Source organism: Callionymus lyra, chromosome 13, assembly GCF_982586985.1.
Source record: "Callionymus lyra chromosome 13, fCalLyr1.hap1.1, whole genome shotgun sequence".
Taxonomy (NCBI): domain Eukaryota; kingdom Metazoa; phylum Chordata; class Actinopteri; order Syngnathiformes; family Callionymidae; genus Callionymus; species Callionymus lyra.
In genome coordinates this window covers 12729164-12748919 of record NC_141830.1, presented here as the reverse complement: position 1 = coordinate 12748919, position 19756 = coordinate 12729164, and the positions used below count along the sequence as shown (strand labels likewise).

The 19756-nt window shown below is 38.0% G+C and overlaps 3 protein-coding genes across 5 annotated transcripts in view; 2 read left to right on the top strand and 1 right to left on the bottom strand.

Moving 5' to 3' along the window:
* The first annotated feature begins 38 nt into the window (after window positions 1-38).
* cd164 (CD164 molecule, sialomucin) lies at window positions 39-7774 on the top strand. Of its 2 annotated transcripts, XM_087806115.1 has the most exons (6): window positions 39-242; window positions 1131-1199; window positions 3435-3497; window positions 3788-3865; window positions 5726-5794; window positions 5869-7774. In XM_087806115.1, exons 1-6 carry the CDS (start codon window positions 176-178, stop codon window positions 6024-6026), a joined length of 504 nt encoding a protein of 167 aa, XP_087662241.1. In that variant the 5' UTR covers window positions 39-175; the 3' UTR covers window positions 6027-7774. The 2 variants fall into 2 exon arrangements, with proteins under 2 accessions (XP_087662241.1, XP_087662242.1); XM_087806116.1 differs by lacking the exon at window positions 3788-3865.
* Window positions 7775-10013: 2239 nt separating this feature from the next.
* On the bottom strand, window positions 10014-15567 carry cep57l1 (centrosomal protein 57, like 1). 2 transcript variants are annotated; one of them, XM_087805141.1, is made up of 11 exons: window positions 15411-15567; window positions 14881-15043; window positions 14624-14815; window positions 14436-14557; window positions 13566-13673; window positions 13416-13493; window positions 13234-13323; window positions 13096-13161; window positions 12315-12553; window positions 12092-12236; window positions 10014-10602 (listed from the first exon to the last, which is right to left on the bottom strand). In XM_087805141.1, the coding sequence occupies exons 1-11, from the start codon at window positions 15429-15431 to the stop codon at window positions 10411-10413; spliced, it is 1416 nt and encodes a 471-aa protein (XP_087661267.1). In that variant the 5' UTR covers window positions 15432-15567; the 3' UTR covers window positions 10014-10410. The 2 variants fall into 2 exon arrangements, with proteins under 2 accessions (XP_087661267.1, XP_087661268.1); XM_087805142.1 differs by having other exon boundaries at window positions 13425-13493.
* Window positions 15568-18457: 2890 nt separating this feature from the next.
* sesn1 (sestrin 1) overlaps window positions 18458-19756 on the top strand; it is a 52601-nt gene continuing 51302 nt past the window's right edge. Inside the window, exon 1 of the mRNA XM_087805139.1 lies at window positions 18458-18746. Within this exon, the coding sequence (XP_087661265.1) occupies window positions 18474-18746 (273 nt within the window). The 5' untranslated portion in view covers window positions 18458-18473. The remainder of the gene's footprint in view (window positions 18747-19756) is intronic.

Genomic DNA, 19756 nt, shown 5'->3' with positions numbered 1-19756 from the left:
CTCCTCCTCCCAGTGAACTAGTGTCACATGACCTGTCAAGTCGGAAGTAGACGAGCAGCAGAACAACGCAACACAAGCACGAAGAACCTCCGTCCTTTTTTCCCCCACCGCTTTTCGCCCGCACGACGTCGCCATCGTTCGAGACCGAAGAGAAGAAGAAGAAAACCCTTCGGAGATGTTGTTGAAAGTCGGCCTGGCTGTCGTCCTGGCTCTGGTCGGAGCGGCGACACTGGCTAACTCAGGTAAGTTTAGCGACCTCTTGACGCGCTGCTAGCGGCTAGCTGCCGCGGCGGTGTCGCTCCTGCGCTCGGCGAAGATATCTTTAAAATATCTCAATGAAAGTGACTTTAAAACAACACCAAGGAATGGAGCCATAAATGATAATTTACGAGCAATATATCATCCGCCGCTCACTTCTCTAATCTCTTTTTTAACCTCTGTAAACATGGTTGATCTCGACCTCTCACTTGAATTACTAAGCATTTTTTAATGCTAACCATGAAGCTAGTTAACGTTTATCTAATAAACTGCTACGTTTTCCTATTAAGATAAACTGAGCTCGGTTTTATTTTACTCCAGTCCAGTTGTGATTTGAAAAACAACCACCAATTATTTCTGTTTATTTCCTTTATAACAAAGACGAATGTAATAATTGTTACTTAACTTTTAACTTATTCACTTTAACAACATAATATAAGTCAATATACTTGAATCAAGTTGTGTAAAGCTTGAAGAAAGTAAATGAAAAAAATTGAAACCATTAGAAAAGTTTCCCCTCTCATACATATGTAAAATGCACTAATAACAATACATGTAGCTAATTTAAAGTTTTTAGTTCTTAATTTTATTATATTTTTCTTCGATGGTCTTTGATTCGTAAAATATCAATTAAGATATCTTTAAAATATGTCAATTCAGTCATGACAGGCTGGATATCCGTCATAACTTACCCTTCTCCTACTCTGACTCTAGTATAATATGAATGTCATAAACTAAAAGTTAAATCTGAGCAACAATGACAACTCATGCCACTTTCTTTTGTAAGTAAGTGTATTGTTTCTCGACAAATGTTTGTGCATTATCGTCTCAAAAATGATCCACGACAGCGGAATGTGATCCATGTGTTGCAGATGGATGTACCGGCAACTCGTGTTCCAACTGTTTAGCCATCGATTCCTGCGCTTGGCTCAACTGCTCATGTGAGTATCTTGTGGAAAATATGTGTCAGGTTTGTGAAGGCAAGAGTCACAGGTTGGTCTTTGTGTGGCCTAAATTGACCAAATAGGACAAACCAACCGGACACATGATCCCTGACTCTGGAGGGAATGTTTGGCATGGTCTCAGATATTTGGAAAATGCCATTTCACTGTGTCTGTGATTCTCATTGTTCTCATGACCATAATCTAATGTTGTATATGTTTAATACTTTTAAACGTGAATCTCTACAGTCTGATAAAAAACCTTCCAAAGTCATTTGAATGGGAAAGAATCCCAACATAATCTGTGGTATCTTTTATTTTCGCTTTAAGCGGCACCTTTTCCAAGTCCAATGTTCAAGCTACTTTTTGCCATGACAGAGCTGGAATCAAAAAGGCTGTATCATTAAATATATGGTGGTTTTGGGGAATTATTGTGTTTCACGGTTCTGTTCATAAAATAATTGAATCACGTTAATGGAAATAGTGATCTAAGCGTAAACGCATCTCATCAGTTTTGCTGGCGATGATGCACAATCTTCTGCTAATGGAAGAACGAATTGGATTTGAATGGTATGTAGAGTTTTTAAAAATCAATTCGAATTAGCAGAGTTGTATATTCACAGCAGGTCAGTGTAGATCTGGTTTCTGTCAGCGTGTCCTTATCAGTACAAACTAATGAGGTTAGAGGTTTTGTGGTTCAGGTGTTGTCGACAGTCTCGTAACATTCAGTCGATTGTCTCACAAGCCATGATTGAACATTATTTTTCTCCTTTGATGAGGTTTCCATGTTTGCTTAACTGTGCAAGACGAAGTTGATGTTTTCTACATGATGGACGGCAGAGGTACAAGTGGTTGTGCGGCAGGAAGCCGACAATATCCCTGACACGGCAGGAAATAATAGTCAAGAGGAAAGAGTGTGTCAACGTGATAAAGAAAGAGTGAACTGCGACCCTTTCGACGAAGGAATGAAACTTGTGAAATCAAAACGAGTTAATCCCGTCATTCTAAAATCAAAGCTCATTGGTTCATAAACAATAGAGGGACAAGCCCTAAAACCAAACTGACTTGGTTTTGTTCGTCAACTGGTTTGACTACTACTCTGTCTGAGACCTTTCTGATTCAAACACAGCTTGACTTCTGCTTCATCTCATTGTACTAATTCATCCACGAAGTAGTTCTAAAGAAGGATGGCGCAGACGATGTTTTGTTTTAGATTGAATAAAAAAACTGGTTAGACAGTTTGACACATCTACTTAAATATTTGACATTTACTGTCTTACTTGGTGTAAAACGGTGAACACGTAGACTATAAAATGCCGTTTGGTTGAAAGTTCAGTAGCTAATTTCTCACACTGCTGACAGAGCAGTTATCACAGTGATGACCTCACATTCTAAGAAAAAGTGCAAAAGCCAGTTCCGACTTCACAACTGCCTGTTATTTCACTGCCTATGACACATAGCCGAGTGGAGAAGATGACCCGCCCACGTGACAAAAGGTGTGAAATATCATCTGAAACATAGACTCTCACATAGTCTGTTATAAAGTAAACTTTCACTTCCTCTCAAAAGAAGGTGGTGAGGAAGTCGGTCATAAGGACAGCGTACACATTTTAGCTGAATCTGTGTGTGCTGTGAAAATACGACACAGACTTGCAATTTTATCCCCATCTGGTGAAAGTGTGTTGCTGATGGTGAGAGATTGCGAGTTATTGAAGCGACACACATACGATATGGTTGATGTACAAGTACAGATCATAATCTTAAGACAAAACCTGTCACACATGATAAAACCTCTTACACAGAGTCGTATATACAAACGGACGGAAGAATAAAAGACTACATTTGAGTCCGCGTTAGATTATGTTTGTGTCGACAGATGCGTCAAGTATCTTGACTCACGGTTAGTTCTGCACTGCAGGGCAAAGTCCTTTTTAAGTTGGTTAATTATTAATGAAAGGATTAAAAAAACATGTAGCAATGACTCGGCTTAAATCGGAAATATTTATTAAATTGTCTTCTTCTATACAAAATGTCAAAATGGTAATGTAAATGAATGTGTGGTATTTCTTGAGGGGGGAAAGTATATTCTGAGAAACAGAATTGCTAATTTGCCAGAAACGTTTGTCATGTCTTGACAGATGGACATACATTATTGCAGTCTCAGCAGTCTTCTACCAATGTTACTTTTAAGCATCGCTTCTTTGACTCTTAAAACTCCTTATTCTTGTCTTTTAGCAAAAATCTCATGTTACAACACAACGCTCCATGAGAACACCACCTGCTCCAACGCTACCTGTGGTGAGTCCAACTTATTTTCCATGGTTTATATACAACTGTGACTATATGAGCGAAAAGTGTTCCCAGGTAATAACTAAAAAAAAAAACAAGTGGGGTAATTTCTGTTGGCTAATGCATTGTTCCGTTTCAAAACTCCTGGTACTTTGTCTGACCTCTCTCTCTAACAACTGTGTTAAGCTTCTGGATTTGTGGAGGATATTTGTGTTACTTTGCCGCATAACCTTGTTTGTTTCCATGGTGTCTTTTGCTTTCCCTGTCGTCCCTTGTCTTGGTGGTGGTTCCCTGTCCAGACGCTCCGACAGTCTCTACAACTGCCTCCCCTCCTGCCAACACAAGCTTTAACGTCAGCACCCAGTCGCCTACCACAGGTACTCAACCCCCCCCCCCCCTCCCCCAACTACCTCCTTTCATCAGCCTGCAAATGTATTCTAATGCTTTCTGTTGTTTTATGTTAATGTGAGATGATGTGGTATTTACAGACACTTGTTTAAGACCCAGGGATCAGCCTTAACTCTATATACATGTCATACAATATATGACGTTCACTGCACAAATACTATAGTACTCGAGGACATGCCAAAAATATCAAATGTTGTAAATGATACAATTACCGTATAATTATCCCACAATGTTGTAGAAAAAGAAATATCTAACATTGTTTTATAAACTTGTATTATTTCCTTTTTATACATTAATTATTATAATATCAGAAACTTGTTTTGGCGCAACATAGGATTTTGTCAGTACGGAATAAAAGAATGAAATAAAACGGAACCAAGCACCGAGTCAGCCATTCTGCCGAGCCTAAAGAACATGAAAGTATGCTGTTAACAGAACTTTTATTTTATTTTGAAATACAAGAAATACTGATACAAAGGAGAAATGAAAACGAGTATATTTAGAATTGAACTAGTAATGAATAAGGTAAAGATATGGTGAATAGAATCATTATCTCTGCCAAGGAACTCTCTATATGTTGGTTCCAAAATAACTGTAAAATGAAAAAGATGTCTGTTTCTCGATAACCTTATTTTACTTAAGTCTAGCATGTACACACACAAGTGACACCCTTAGGAAACATTAATTCAACAAGTTGTTGAGTTACAAGTTCTCTTACACATTAGACGACTGTAAGCTTTCAAGTTCAGTCATTCAAGTGCAAACTAGAAACCACAACTGTTTACTTTGAGCACTTCAGTCATGTTGGTCTGTTTACTTTGAGCACTTCAGTCATGTTGGTGACACTGAAATGACGTGAACCAGCACTGAGGTCGAAGTATCTTGAGCATCAGTAATGGTTCAATGGGCTGATAGAAAAATAAGGATGTGAAAACTTGTATTGAGAAAAAAATAATAAGAAAACGGGATGTTGTGGGGATAAGTAGTCTAGGAATATGATTCTCTGACTTGATGGCAATGTTGATAAACCCAATACTAAAATCTAAAATCTACTGAACCATGTAGCTTTAATAGTGATGTGTATTGGCAAGAATCTGCCTTTACAATTCCCATCACGAGACAATTATACGTTGTATTGCGATACTGTAGTAGTATTGTAGTATTGTCGAAGTACTCGACTATGGTGTTACAGAATTTATAGACCACACAAACTTTTGACAAAGTTGTAAATTGCTGCAAGATATTTCAAAACGTCAACTTTGAAAGCGGCTGGAGTCGACTGTATCCTCTCGTGCCCAGTCATTGCCGGGATATTGCGGGATATCGCTGTTCCTTCAGCTGTTGTAGATGTAATGCGTTCTGCCATCCAGAGGCCGGACGTTTAATGTAACACAAAAGTTAACAAACGTGTGTATGGATTTCATTTTTCTCACATCCCTAGACTTGAATACAATTAATTCCTTAAGGTTCTCACTTTAGAAATAAATATTAAAATTGGCTGATAAAATTAACCCTATGAAAATAAAATTAATTTTCTTAAGAATTTTCATTTTCATTTGATTTGCGTTTTGCAGTGAACACTGTGTGTACATTTACAATCCAATGTGTTTGTAGTACTTTGATATCTCCAATTTATTATGAAAAAACGTAGCATAGTCACAGATCTGTTTGTTGTTGTTTTTGTTGTTGTTTCGGCCACACTGTGGTCTTCTTATGAAGATGTAACCAGACGAGACGAGGGAAGTTGGATGTCATGTGGTCATTATTTTGTATCTCGTAAGATTGATGATAACAAAACTAACTTTAAAAAAAAAATGACTTCATCACAGCCGGCGTCCCCACAGCAGCACCCACTCACAAGGGCAACACCACGGAAACACCTGCACCCCACAACACAAGTGAGTGAGCGGCACCAAAGAACTCTTTCATTGTCTATGGAGCTGAAACCATCTTGTTTTTCCCCCCACATCAGCCGAACCCATCAACCCCACTCCTGCGCCACATAAAGACTCCACCTTTGACGCCGCCAGCTTTATCGGGGGCATAGTGCTGGTCCTGGGTCTGCAGGCTGTTATTTTCTTCCTGTATAAATTCTGCAAGTCCAAGGAACGCAACTACCACACTCTCTGAGCGCACAGACCCCAACATCACCATGAAGGACTCGATCTGCTGTTCCTTGCAAGTTTTCTAGCCGCTTCTCTTTATGCCATGTAACGCTTCTCGCCAGAACTCTGTCACAGATGCAACTCCCACTCCTCGATGCTCCTCTGTCTTGTTAAACTAAGGTCTGTTTTCACACATTTGCTCTGTAAAGAAAAAAACCTCAAATTCCTAGTTGGATTGTGTAGTTCAGTTGTGATGGCAGAAATGATACCAAATTACAGAACTCTAGTCAGTCGTGGGAAAGCTGTGTGTTTATTAACCACACAGTTCAAATTGAAGTTGCTCCGGTCTGACGCTTGAATCACATTGAGATGGTTTGTTTTTTTTAAAAAGCTGATTTTTTTCAGCATGAATTGAACATTTATTGGATATTGGTGTAAAGGTGATGGCTGTCAAGTGCCTTGTGTGACGTCCAGGTTGAGAGTTGTTGGAGAACATCCAGCCGGACTGAAGAGAATTGATCGTAAACAAGCAAAATATACAGATTTGTCAGAACGACGGTCCTAACTCTTCAAATTCTCATCTCAGAATACTTACAAAAGTTATAAAACACATTTCTCATTCAGCCACCACCTTTACAAAGCTTTGTAAATATCGATCAATATTATCGGGGACATGATTAGTTTTCTATCAGCATGAGAGTTGAAAGATCTGTCAGAACTCTTGTTCGCTCAAGAAATGTGTCAGATTGTTCAGCCGTGTCGTTGACTCAGATATTGTGCCATTTATACGATAGGATCCGAGGAGGAAGTGTGCGGTAGTGGATACAGGGGGCGCCATTTATCTCCGCGGCGTGTTGGACGCTCTGTTTAGACGAGTGTTCGCAAAATGTTTTTTTTTGTTGTGTGATAAGTTGTGTCTCCTGTGTATCCATGCTTGACACGGCTCGGTCTGTCAATAGCTTGCTGCTAATGAACTTTGTGTGGTTTTTGCTCCGGACATTTTAACCGGTTCCGAAGGCTAAATGAAGGAATCTTGATGCTTGTTTTTCATAATTGCATGCTGGATGTGCGAAGCAGCCACTAAATATTTAAAGAACCACTTGATTGTTTTGAGATCCCCCTCGCTGTGATGGAGATTCCACGAGTGTTAATGTTTTTAGCCCCCCCAAAAAAAAAGAAATCCCAGCTTGTTTGTTGTCAGCTTCGCACAGTGACGAGAAGCTTCTGCTGCCTCGTGAACACGCCTTCTCTGCTCCGATCACACGGTGGCTTCAGGCCAAAGACCCGGCTGCTGCTCACCTGTTCTCACAAGTGTGGATCCCGCCATTCCTCGACATTGTGCCGCGTCCAAACAGAGTCTCCATAGACACCAGTATAGATGTTGATTGTCTGGACTCCACAGACGAGTCCCTGCGAGGGGAAAAAAGAAAAAGTGCCTTATTTAGTTCCTAGACGATATAATTGAATCCATGTCAGCAGTGTGTGACGCTCAAGATGTTTCTGTGGCCTACACTTCTCCTCAGGCGATCATTCCACACACCCCACATCACAGGTCAGCTGTTGTCTTCTCCCAATGCATGTTGGTTGTAAATTTCAATTTTGTTCTTTTAACTCGTGCCTGTGCAAATCATTTAGGTTTTGAATGTTGCTCGTCGCTCCTCCATCCACCAGTTGCCTTCTAAAAAATGTTTTTGTTTTTAAGTCATCGTTCTGCCTTGTTTTTCCAGCGTTGCATTCAGTTTGACAAAAATAAAGATGAAATATTGTTGACGAGCTCCTTGAAAGTCTTTTCATTTACGGAGTCCTTTCTGTGATGAGCTTTTGTCGCCATGGTTACTGTTGAAGAGCTTGTTGCCCCGGACAACGGGAGATGGAGAGTTCTTGTTCCGTCTTGCATAAGAATCGATCAGTTATGAAAGAAGTTGTGAAGATAAAGACTGACAAAAACGAAAAGAACACAGACATGTTTTATTTAACGGTCACAACTCGTGCAGTAGAAGCTTCTAGCGTATCTTTTAACGATGCTGTTCCACACACGACCACTGAACTGCTTTACTTCAGTGAGTCAAAGACGATGACTTTTTGATGTCAGATGAGTTACCGAAGAGCCACAACATTAAAGTTATGCTGCCTCGACACTAGGGGGAGCCAGAAACAATCTTTTCAATCTTGCGTTTTAAGGCTTTAACAAGAACCATGGCTCAGATGTCTTATATGGAATCGTACTGAATGTCAGTAAAACAGTTAAATAGTTAGACTCCTTAGATGCTGCTAATTATTTTCATGGGATAGAAACGTATACACACAATCATTGAATTCCCGCTGTAATCAAGCAATTATAAGATATTCAAACAGTTCTCAACTGTTTTTAAACATTTTTTCAACTATAATAAATCAATTTTCAAATGTGATGAAACAATTATCAATTATAATCAAACAATTTTCAACTGTAATAAAACATTTTTCAACTATAATCAAACTATTTTCAACTATAATCAAACATTTTCAACTATAATTTAACAATTTTCAACTATAATCAAACTATTTTCAACTATAATCAAACATTTTTCAATTGTAATAAAACTATTTTCAACTATAATCAAACATTTTCAACTATAATTTAACAATTTTCAACTATAATCAAACATTTTTCAACTGTAATCAAACATTTTTGAACTATAATCAAACAATTTTCAACTATAATCAAACATTTTTCAACTATAATCGAACATTTTCAACTATAATTTAACAATTTTCAACTTTAATAAAACAATTTTCAACTATAATCCAACAATTTTCAACTATAATCAAACAATTTTCAATTGTAATAAAACTATTTTGAACTATAATAAAACATTTTTCAACTATAATCAAACTATTTTCAACTTTAATCAAACATTTTTTAATTGTAATTAAACAGATTTCAACTGTGATGAAATAAATTTCAAATATTCAAACTATTAAAAAAATATTTGAGCTGTTATCAAACAATTTTCAGTGATATTTTCAGTAATCAAACAGACCAGAGAATAGAAAAGCTCTCATTTATTTATACCCAAGATGCACCAGAAATTTTAAGTCATAATCATTTTTCCATCAGGAGGTCAATGACTCTGAAATATCCAGTAAATATGTAACAAGTCGAACATTAAAAAGGATGTTGTGAAGGAAAGGATTGTGAACGTTGACTGATGACTGACTGAGTCATAAAGTAACAACAGGTTAAGAGATTAAACTCACATTTGTTTAAAAAATAATTACAAGCATCACTGAGTTTGTCCTCCGGACGAAACAGTTTCACTTCACTCTCACAATAAAAACTTCTGCTTTCAAAGCTGAACATACACACACTCTATCTCACACACACACATTGCGGTTGGACAGAGTGAAGCAGTCAGAGAGTGGAGGAGGACACGTGTGACCATAAGGATGCTGACTCCAGTCCTGCTCTCTAATCAAATCTCCCACAGAAACAAAACACTGAGACTCTGGACCAGTGCCCAGGACTCATGCTGGACCTGAGCAAGTCTGCTGGTCAATAAACGAGACAAAGATGTTCTTGAGTCATGAAGTCGAGGTCAGAAATGAGGCCTGAATGTTCTTGTGACGTCAACTCACTTGTGTTCGTGGCGCCTCAAGGCTGACATCTAGTGGTCGAATGTTGAACAGGCAGATGACTTGGCAATATTTAGACCAGGGTTGAGAAATGAATTATCTTATCTTACCAGAGCACATTTAAGAGAGGGGCTGTTGTGAGGGACCGACATTAATCTTTGACAAGCATATTACTGACTACTACTACTGTCTACTGACAGGATCAAAATTATTTAAACTTTTAAACTCAAATCATGTCAAGGTAGTCAATATAAATTGATAAGTTTTAATTGTTTTATTTATGTCGTTAATATTGAGCTAGTATGATGGCAAAATCTATTGAATGTTTTTAAATACAATGTTTATCTTGGAAATAATATCATTAAATGAACAAATGAAATTTAAAAAAAGTAGGAAATTAAGTCAGAAAACAAGTTTTATTTAGAACTAAAAGGTCAACTTTTGGTGAATCCGATATATATCGATTTTAGAGTTTTACGCTGACATCATGAGTGACACTTGAATCGAGGCAAAGCTAGTCTTTAAGTCGTTCAAGTCGGACCTAAACCCTACACAGAGATTGTTTCAACATAATTAAAACAGACATTTCAACCTTCATTGACCTTCAGTAGCTCAGCAACATTTGTTCTTATAAAAATGTTTAAAATAGTTTGGTCACACATTTCATTAAAAAAGAGTCAAACTCTCCACAGGCAGAAGTCTTCAGACGAGGACAAACAGGAGACCCCCGGGGGGAGGTTCTGTTCAATCAGCTGTGGCATCAAAGCGGGGGCCGCACGAGGGGGTCCGGCTCTTCAAGGCTCCCACAAGAGATCGTCTTGTTTTAAACAGCTGCGGAGCTTTTGAGTCTCTCGGAGGATCTGCAGGTTTTTCTGAGCGACCAGAGTTGACTTCTTGCTCTGTTTGGGCCCGAGAGGAGGAGCAGGAACTGGTCTCCTCTGTTTCTGGACTTCACTGGTGCACTGACCCAGCTTCAGGGTTTGGACCTGACGGGGGAACCAGAGAGAAAGATACTTCAGTGTGTATTTAAGCATTTATAATAAGACTTTTAATTTGGAAAAGTTTAATCTTAAATGGAAACTATTAATATTGACAAACAATTTACATTTGACAAGAAGATTCAAATAAACTTTAGATTATTTAAATTCACTATTACATTTATATTTTCTATACAATTTCAATTCAACAGATGCAGAAGCTAGAGGACATTTTTTTCAACTATAATCAAACTTTTTTCAACTATAATCAAACTTTTTAAAACTATAATCAAACATTTTTCAACTATAATCAAACAATTTTCAACTATAATCAAACAATTTTAAACTATAATCAAACATTTTTCAACAATAATCAAACTTTTCTCAACTATAATCAAACAATTTTAAACTATAATCAAACATTTTTCAACTATAATCAAACTTTTTTCAACTGTAATCAAACTTTTTTCAACTGTAATCAAACTTTTTTCAACTGTAATCAAACAATTTTCAACTGTAATTAAACAGATTTCAAATATAATCAAACAGATTTCAACTGTAATCAAACTTTTTTCAACTGTAATCAAACTTTTTTCAACTATAATCAAACAATTTTAAACTATAATCAAACATTTTTCAACAATAATCAAACTTTTCTCAACTATAATCAAACAATTTTAAACTATAATCAAACATTTTTCAACTGTAATCAAACTTTTTTCAACTGTAATCAAACAATTTTAAACTATAATCAAACATTTTTCAACTGTAATCAAACTTTTTTCAACTGTAATCAAACAATTTTCAACTATAATCAAACAATTTTAAACTATAATCAAACATTTTTCAACAATAATCAAACTTTTCTCAACTATAATCAAACAATTTTAAACTATAATCAAACATTTTTCAACTGTAATCAAACTTTTTTCAACTATAATCAAACAATTTTAAACTATAATCAAACATTTTTCAACAATAATCAAACTTTTCTCAACTATAATCAAACAATTTTAAACTATAATCAAACATTTTTCAACTGTAATCAAACTTTTTTCAACTGTAATCAAACTTTTTTCAACTGTAATCAAACAATTTTCAACTGTAATTAAACAATTTTCAACTGTAATTAAACAGATTTCAACTGTAATCAAACAATTTTCAACTGTAATTAAACGGATTTCAACTATGATAGTTGAAATTTCAACTATGATCAAACTATTAAAAAGACATTTGAGCTGTTATCAAACAATTTTCAGTGATATTTTCTGTAAACAAACAGACCAGAGAAAAGAAAAGTTCTTATGTGTGCCCCTCATTTATTCATAACCGGTCATGAACCGGTCCACGGTACAAAAAAAGGTCGGGGGTCACTGCACTGAGACATTGTTAGGGAACAGATAGAGGGATAGAACTTAATGAGTGAACGGTTGATGAAGTAAATCAACGACTATAATCCAGTGAATGAAGAAACGAGAAAACTTCATGCTGAACGTACGGTCTCTCGATGTTGTCTCAGTTTGGTGATATGAGCTCCTTTTTCTTCCATTCTGTTCGCCAGTCTTTCCAGCTCCCTCTGCAGCTCCCGCCGCTGCTCCTGGTCCAGAGTGGATTCCATCTGGCTCGCCAGCTCCTGGTGTTCACTGTCGGACAAACATCTGGACCATCACTCGAGCGAAACGGACAAAATGCGGTCAGGAAAAAAAAGGCGAATATCTCACAAGCTCATCCGTCCCAGCTCGTCCTGCAGGGCCAAGAGGACTTCTGACAGCGACTCCAGGCTCGGGAGCGTTGGTTCCGGCTCGACACGGTGCTGGGAAGGAAAGTCCCTCTGGAGGTTCTTCTTGCAGCTCGGCCGCTGCAGGGCGCTGATGCGCTCGCACAGCTGAGGCTGGTGGTGCTTCATCAGGTGCAGGATGCTCTGCACGTTGGCGTGGACCGAGTGGCTCGGACTGAGCGACTTCAGGGATCAAAGGTCGATCGTCAGAAATCAAACAGTGAAAGAAAGGAAAGATAAATAATGTATTTCAATGAAAGGTGGGACAGTTTCATTTTTTTTAAAACTTCAAATAACTGAACTTGCGACCTTAAAAAATGAATATTGGGCCCTCGTCCCTTGACACAACCCTCTCAGTTACGGTGCTAGTACAGCTCCTATAATGCTTTGCCGCCCAGCCAACCAAACACAGAAGGTGACTCTATGACACGGCAACAAAGACATATAATTTAAATACAGAATGTACAGACTTAAAGGCCATCTATAAATAAAGCAGTGTGTAGAAAGGCATCATGGTAGTTCACCGTTTTGTTGGCACCATAAGCAAGATGGGTTCAGTAATAAGTCCCTCCCACTAAGTTCTGTGGATTTGTTTATTACATAAACACCCATTCGTAACAGCGGGGTTTGCAGTCCCTACCTGGAGCTTGTTACAACATATTTAAATAGTAATAAAGTACTGTATGCAAAAAGCCACAAGAGTTTAAGAAACGTTGTGAACTTACAGTTCCTGCGACGAAGGGCATCTGCTTGTGTCTCGGCGAGGCAAATTCCTTCTGTCCAGGCGTCTTCTGAAGATAAAACGCAGCATCGTGACGCAACAACCGGGTGTAAATCAGCTGCAGCCTTCGTTTTTTAAATACCAAGTTTGGCCTTTTTGTCGCCTTTTCCCGCTTCGGTTCTTTGGCACATGGTGACACCAGCTGGAGTGTGAGGTCCAACTCTCGCTGAAGCTGTTTCATGAAATATTCATGTTAGTCCAATCATCCAATTGTCCTTTTTAAAACAAAAATGGTGGTGATGTGCGGGTGTGTTTTTGAGCGACCTCACTAGCCTTTTCTTGTACCACTTTACGCTCCTGCTCCTCTTTCTGAAGTCTCTGCTCCAGAAGTGTGAGCTTCACCTGAAATTTAAAAAAAATGTACCGAATTGATCTCTCAACATTTTACAATGAAAGAAGAAAAGAAAAACAAACCCCGGCAAGATTCTGCGTTCTGCTCAGTTTAAGACACTCGGACTCGAGTTTCTTCAGCTTCTCCTGCTGTGTTGGACCGTCAGAGACGCTCGACTTCTGTGCCGAAGCCTACATTAAAAGAAAACTCGGTTCAAAAGATGTCCAACAAAATCCATGACAAAAAATAAATGTTATATTTTCTTGACTGGGACAGTAGTGACCATGTCAGTTAATGTCTTAGAAGGTATTAGTGAGGAAGTGCAGTGAAAATCACAGTAGTTGATGAAGTAAAATCAGTTAAAATAGCTAAAGATACTCAGATGGTTACCATGAACGCTCAGGAACTCTGGTTAACATCAGATTAATTACATTTTTTATTTTAAAGTAATGGCCCAAAGATGATTAGTAGATGCAGAAGAAGAAGTCTATCAGAATAATGAACAGTTGAATTTAACATTTTAATGTTAAAACTTTGTTTGTTAAAAGCTCAAATTCTTTTTTTGATTTGTTGTAACAATAATTTTGACATTGAAAAGTTGTTGCTCAGCATTATAAGTGGATTGTGTTAAAAGCTGTAGTCATTATGAACTGTAAATGAAAATGACAAAACTATCAAAATAGAAAGTAGTACGAGTTGTGAGTAATAGTTATTAGTAAAGCAGTCGAAATATTTTGCTATAAACAGTTGAATTCAATTCATAAAACTTCTTGCACTACTTGTACTTTTGTTGCTATGTTTTTTTTAGATTTTTTATTCTTTCAAATGTATATATAGTTATTTATATACGTTTATTTTTACTGTGCACTTTTGTTGGGGGTACAAAGTAAGAATTTCATGGTACGTAGTACCTATGACAATAAACGCTTTGAATCTTGAATAAAATACTTTACTTGATTCTCCATCACAGCGTTTTTGTCCACTTTAACCTTTTCCACCATGTTCCTCATGTATTCCAGCTGCTTCCCCAAAACCTGACAGCGAGACTCTGCAGCTCGTAGCTTAGAGTCGATCTCTTCAAAAATGAATAAATCACAAATGAAACACTGAAGAATATTACTGGGATCATTTAAAAAAATACCTTTCTTGTTCGCACTGACATTCTGGGTTCCCCTCCTTGTTGGTTGGGCGTCTACCTTGTGCGCCCCTGTTGTTATCGGTCGGTTTCTCTGGGAGTCACTGGTGACCGTCTGGTAGCGAGTGTTCGTTTCTTGTCGCTCTCTCTCCAACTTCTTGATCTTTTCCTGAAGAGCATTCAAAGCTTCCAGGACGGCTGAGACAGAGACGTCCATTACTACGGAGAAGCAACGTCTGCACACAAGAAAGGCCGACTCTTACCCTTGCTCTCGATGTTAGGTCTTCTCTGTGGAGGACTCGGACTGCTTGTTTGGTGAGCAGAAGAGGACTCTGCAGGGAAGTCTAGGACTCTCTGGGTTGGTAGGACTATGTCAGGATGTTGGTAGTGGCTGCCAAGGTAGCTTTTGGATGGTGAGTTTAAACCCTGCAGACAGATTTCATGTCAGAAGCACACAATTCAAACACTTTTACACAAAATTCAAATGACCTGGAAAAGACGATTTACCTACAGCTTAATTAACTAAAATCAATGTAAATCTCAACGTACGTTATTTAGACGTTAGAACAACTAACGTTGTTTTCGCTTTTTTAACAACTGTTTAGTTAGTTTTTAACAACTATACTGTCGACATTAAATATATAAATGTAATATAAACGTCAATTATATTTGACTTAACAACACATCGAGTTATAAACATGACAGGATTAAAAAAAAAAGCGCTTTGACTGAAAATACAACAACATGCTAAAGCTAACAGGCTACGTAGCAACACATAACCAGGAAATGTTACCGGGTTGTGATAGGAGTCCATTCTTTGACATAACGTCTTGAGATTCGCCGCCGGAATAAACACAAACAATGTACAACGTGTTTTGGGGGATTCAATGAAAATAAAACAAACATTAAACTTCGAAGAATCGGTCGCTACGGCAGCCCGTCACTTTAAATTTCCCTCCTTTGTGCTGCATGATGATGACTGTAGTTCCGCCTGCGCTGTGTTCACTTTCACAACACTTTACGTTTATTATTAAATGTTAAAATAAAAAGTGATGTAAACAGCTTCACAATTCTTTAAAATTAAAATAATAAACGATCTTTACTGTTTACTTCTTTGCCTATTAGTATTGGTTTCTATAACGTACATTTACACAATATGTGTCTTTGCTCCTCTGTCCATGTTATAATGTAAGAATAATTATATAAAATCAAATTTCAATCATTTAAACCTAAATGAAAAATATAAATAAATGAAAATAAACATACTTGTGACCCTGGTCTGGAAAAGCGCTATATAAATAAATATTACTTACTTACTTACTTACTTTCAATTATTTTCCTCCATTTATTCAAGGGACGTGGGGGCAGCAGCTGATGTAAAGAAGCCCAGACTTATCTATGTCTCGAAAACCTCCACAATTTCTTTTCAGGGAATACAAAATAATTTCCAGGCCAACACAGCTGTTATCTCTCAGCTGGTTCTAGGGGATCCCTGGGGATTCCACCCAACCCAATCTCTACAGACTGAAAATTATGTATTTTTTGTAATAATTTGCACATTTTAGAGCAATAAGCACTGTGAATTAAAGTTATAATTAATAGTATTGCAGTGGGAAGTCCGCAAGGCAGAATACCTGGACCATTTCACATTGGGAATAACATCGATATTCATTGGGGAACCCATTTCAGAATCAGACATTTTACTGCCATTTTTTTGTGGTCGTGGTACAGAATACAAGAATGAAATACGATAACACATTAAATAGAGTGCAATAGAAAAACAGAACCAAGCACCGAGGCATCCATCTCTGGCACCAGATTTTGTTGTTGAGTCAAATTTTATTGTTGCCATTTCTTTTTTGTATCAATGAAAACATTCATCAAATGGTGCATGAAGCTATTTTTTACAAGTCTCTACTGTGTGTGTTTAACTCAAGAAATGATTTCAGCACTTATGTGCAAACATTTAATTTCACTTCCTCTAATATGACAATATCTTATATATATATATGTATTAACAAATACAAATAAAGAGGACTCTTGTAATCAGAAATACAAAGGGAGGCTTCTCACTGTTAAACACATAGAAGTGACATGCAAACAAGCTGCTTAAACTTAAAATATCTCTATTCTTCTCAGTTATGAAAGCATTGTTATGTCTTTGAATGCTGGTGTATTGTATCAACTGTGTATTTGATGGTGCTTGCAAAACTATCTTGTTACTCCTCAGTAATATCTTTGTTTGATTGTTCAACCAATAATCTACTGACACAAATGTTAGTGATAAACATATGCATTTGCTAGAACATTTGTATTTCGGGCAAGTGAGTTATAAACCTATTAAAAACGTCTAAACAAAATATCTTTTTTTTTTCTGATTTCCTGCCTGAGACTGTTTGTCTATCTTGGGATAAACAACAGAAAAGGGGAGGGAGTGGTGGGGGATCCTGGCGAGGTGCACGACGGGAGATGTATTTTACTCAAGTCAATCGACGGAAGAAACCGCTTAGGGTCGCACTCATTACCCACAGTCCCTTACTCCACGAGCATGGAGACCGCCCAGAAACCAATCACGCAAGCGTAAGTCGTATGCCCCGCCCATCGAGTCCGAAACGCCCTCGCTCATTGGCTCCCGCGGGTGACAGTCTCGTGTTTACCAGCCAGTTGTCCCCGCCCACCGTCCCCGCCGAGGGACCGAGCCACTGGTCAGTGCTGAAGCAAGGCGCCCCCGCTGCACGAGACCTGCCTCAAAGAATGTGAATAAAGTGAGTATTTGAGAATGACACTCGAGATACATGACAGACATTGTGAGTTGAACGTGTCGCGGTGCGATTCTTGGTAAAGCGGGTTTTTTTTTCGCTCTGGTGTCTTTGTGAAAGCAGCTTGAAAGACTGTCAGGAAAAGAAAAAAAAGGTAGAGAAAGATTGAATGAACCTTAAAGGAGTGACTGGAAATCTTCACGTTTATTCTCTTTTTAAAACGCATTCAATTCACGCGTGTTGGGATTTTATGTCCTTTAAAGCAGAGGAGACAGAAACACTGATGAACTCGTGCATTGTTTTCTGCAAAAAATATTTCGACGTCATGGATTATTATTTATGCTCCTTACATAGAACTTTATGAAATGAATCTTTCTTTTATTTACTGATGAAATTGAACATGCTGTTTAAAATTAGTCGTGCAAGACACAGCGTTTTTAAATTTAATTGTACAGATATATCTAAATAACTATAAGCTTTTTGATGCATTTCTCAGCTCAGATTTGTTTTCCCAGACGACAAAAAATCCAGAATAAGTAACATTTTTCAGTAGTCAAGACAAAGGTGACCGTTGTGATAATATGAATGTTCCATCCATGGATGGATGCAAATATTATTAATCGTAGGTAGAGGGTACATGCTTATAGAAACAGTGGATAATGTAGAACAGCTAAAATGATATTCAGGATGACATCATACACGATAATATGAGGAAACACAGACTTAAAGTGATCCCAGAGACGTCTTCATCATCATCCATGGATGAAGGAAAAGTTTGAAGCAAGTCATGAGGAAGAGGATTTAAAGATGCAGCGAGACGAAATAGTAAAAAGAGTTGCTTTGTGGGGAAGTGAAGAAGAGAGTGCAGGCAGGGTTTAAAGAGTATAGAGTCTGTGGTTCTTTATTAGGTGAGACTAGATTTCCTGGATCGCCAATTATGTGGAATATAAGTAGGAATCTGGACCAAACAGGATAATATGTGGTAGTTTTTTTCTGAATATATCCATTAAAAAAACTAACATTAATAATGACAATAATTGCATTTTCTTTTGGGTTCAGCTGTTTGCAAAAAAATGTCAAGCAGTACTCCCCAAAAAATGGAAGCACAGGACCAGGATTCTCTCGGGAGGTGGGAAGGACTTGGAAGCCGGGATGCCAGCACCAGATTCGAAGCCATGGAGCACATTCGCCAAGACATCCTGAGGAAAGTCGAGGCCATCGGTCCGCTGCCGCCTCCGTCCCCTGGCGCGCCGGGATGTCCCCCGAACTGTGATCTGAACAACATCTTGGCCCACCTCCTCATGCTCTCCAAACGCTGCCCTTTCCAGGATGTCCGCGATCAATGCATCCTGGTTCTGAAGACGGTGCAGGTAGGAAACGCTCGTCTCTTTTTATTTCTGTTCACCTCATCCTGTCTTCACCTCTTCATCCATATGCCGTTTTCACCTCCTTCATCAAGATGTTTCTTTTAACCCTTGTGTTATCTCAGGGTCGAGGTGACCCGAAGGCCGGAAATCGGATGTAATTGACCCAAAAGCAACTGAAGGGATAACACAATTACATTTACTTTTGGGCCTTCGGGTCCCCTTGACCCTGAGATAAAACAAGGGTTAAAGTTAAAAGATTAGTTAACCCAAAATAAGATATTTCCCTCATTTTCTACCACGGGTTGGGATTATTTTTAGAGAAATTTTTAGAGTTATTGGCAAAAACGTATGTGAATTTTAATGAAGCGACTGATGCTCAGTTGTCTTCATCTTCTTCTTCATCCCAAAAGACACTTAAAAACATCCAAATACCTCCATGATGCTCGTCTCTAATGTCCATCTTGCATTGAAGCCTCGACAAGAGGAATTGTCTCGGAAAAACCAAAACAAGTCTGCTGTATATTTTCAATATGTAGCAACAGTTTAAAGAATAACAAGTGATACAGAGAGGAAGTACTGCGGGTAAATATCGCCTAGAGTCTACTGTCTACTGTAGTAATTAACCCGGTGATATTGCGGAAGTGGTCACAATATTTACCCAGTAGTACTATTGGAATATTTTTGTCTTAGTCTTTCAACACCTGCCACATGCAGACATTTTTGCCCTAAACTCTAAAAAGGAAGATATTACTCTGATAATAGTCGACACAAGGGTGAGTAGAAAATGAATGAAGCAACAATTTTGTGCGATGTTTAAAGACGTTTATTTACGTTCAAAGCCATCTTTTGATACAAGACGACGTCGGCACCATGGTGCCATTTATTTACAGTTTTATGGGGAGATGGAGGATAGGGGCAACAGAGAGGTGGGTGAGGGAGAAAGCTGCTTTGCGGGTTTAGCGTCGCACCACAGTACACACCGTCTGGTATTTTTTTCTGAATTATGCTAAGCT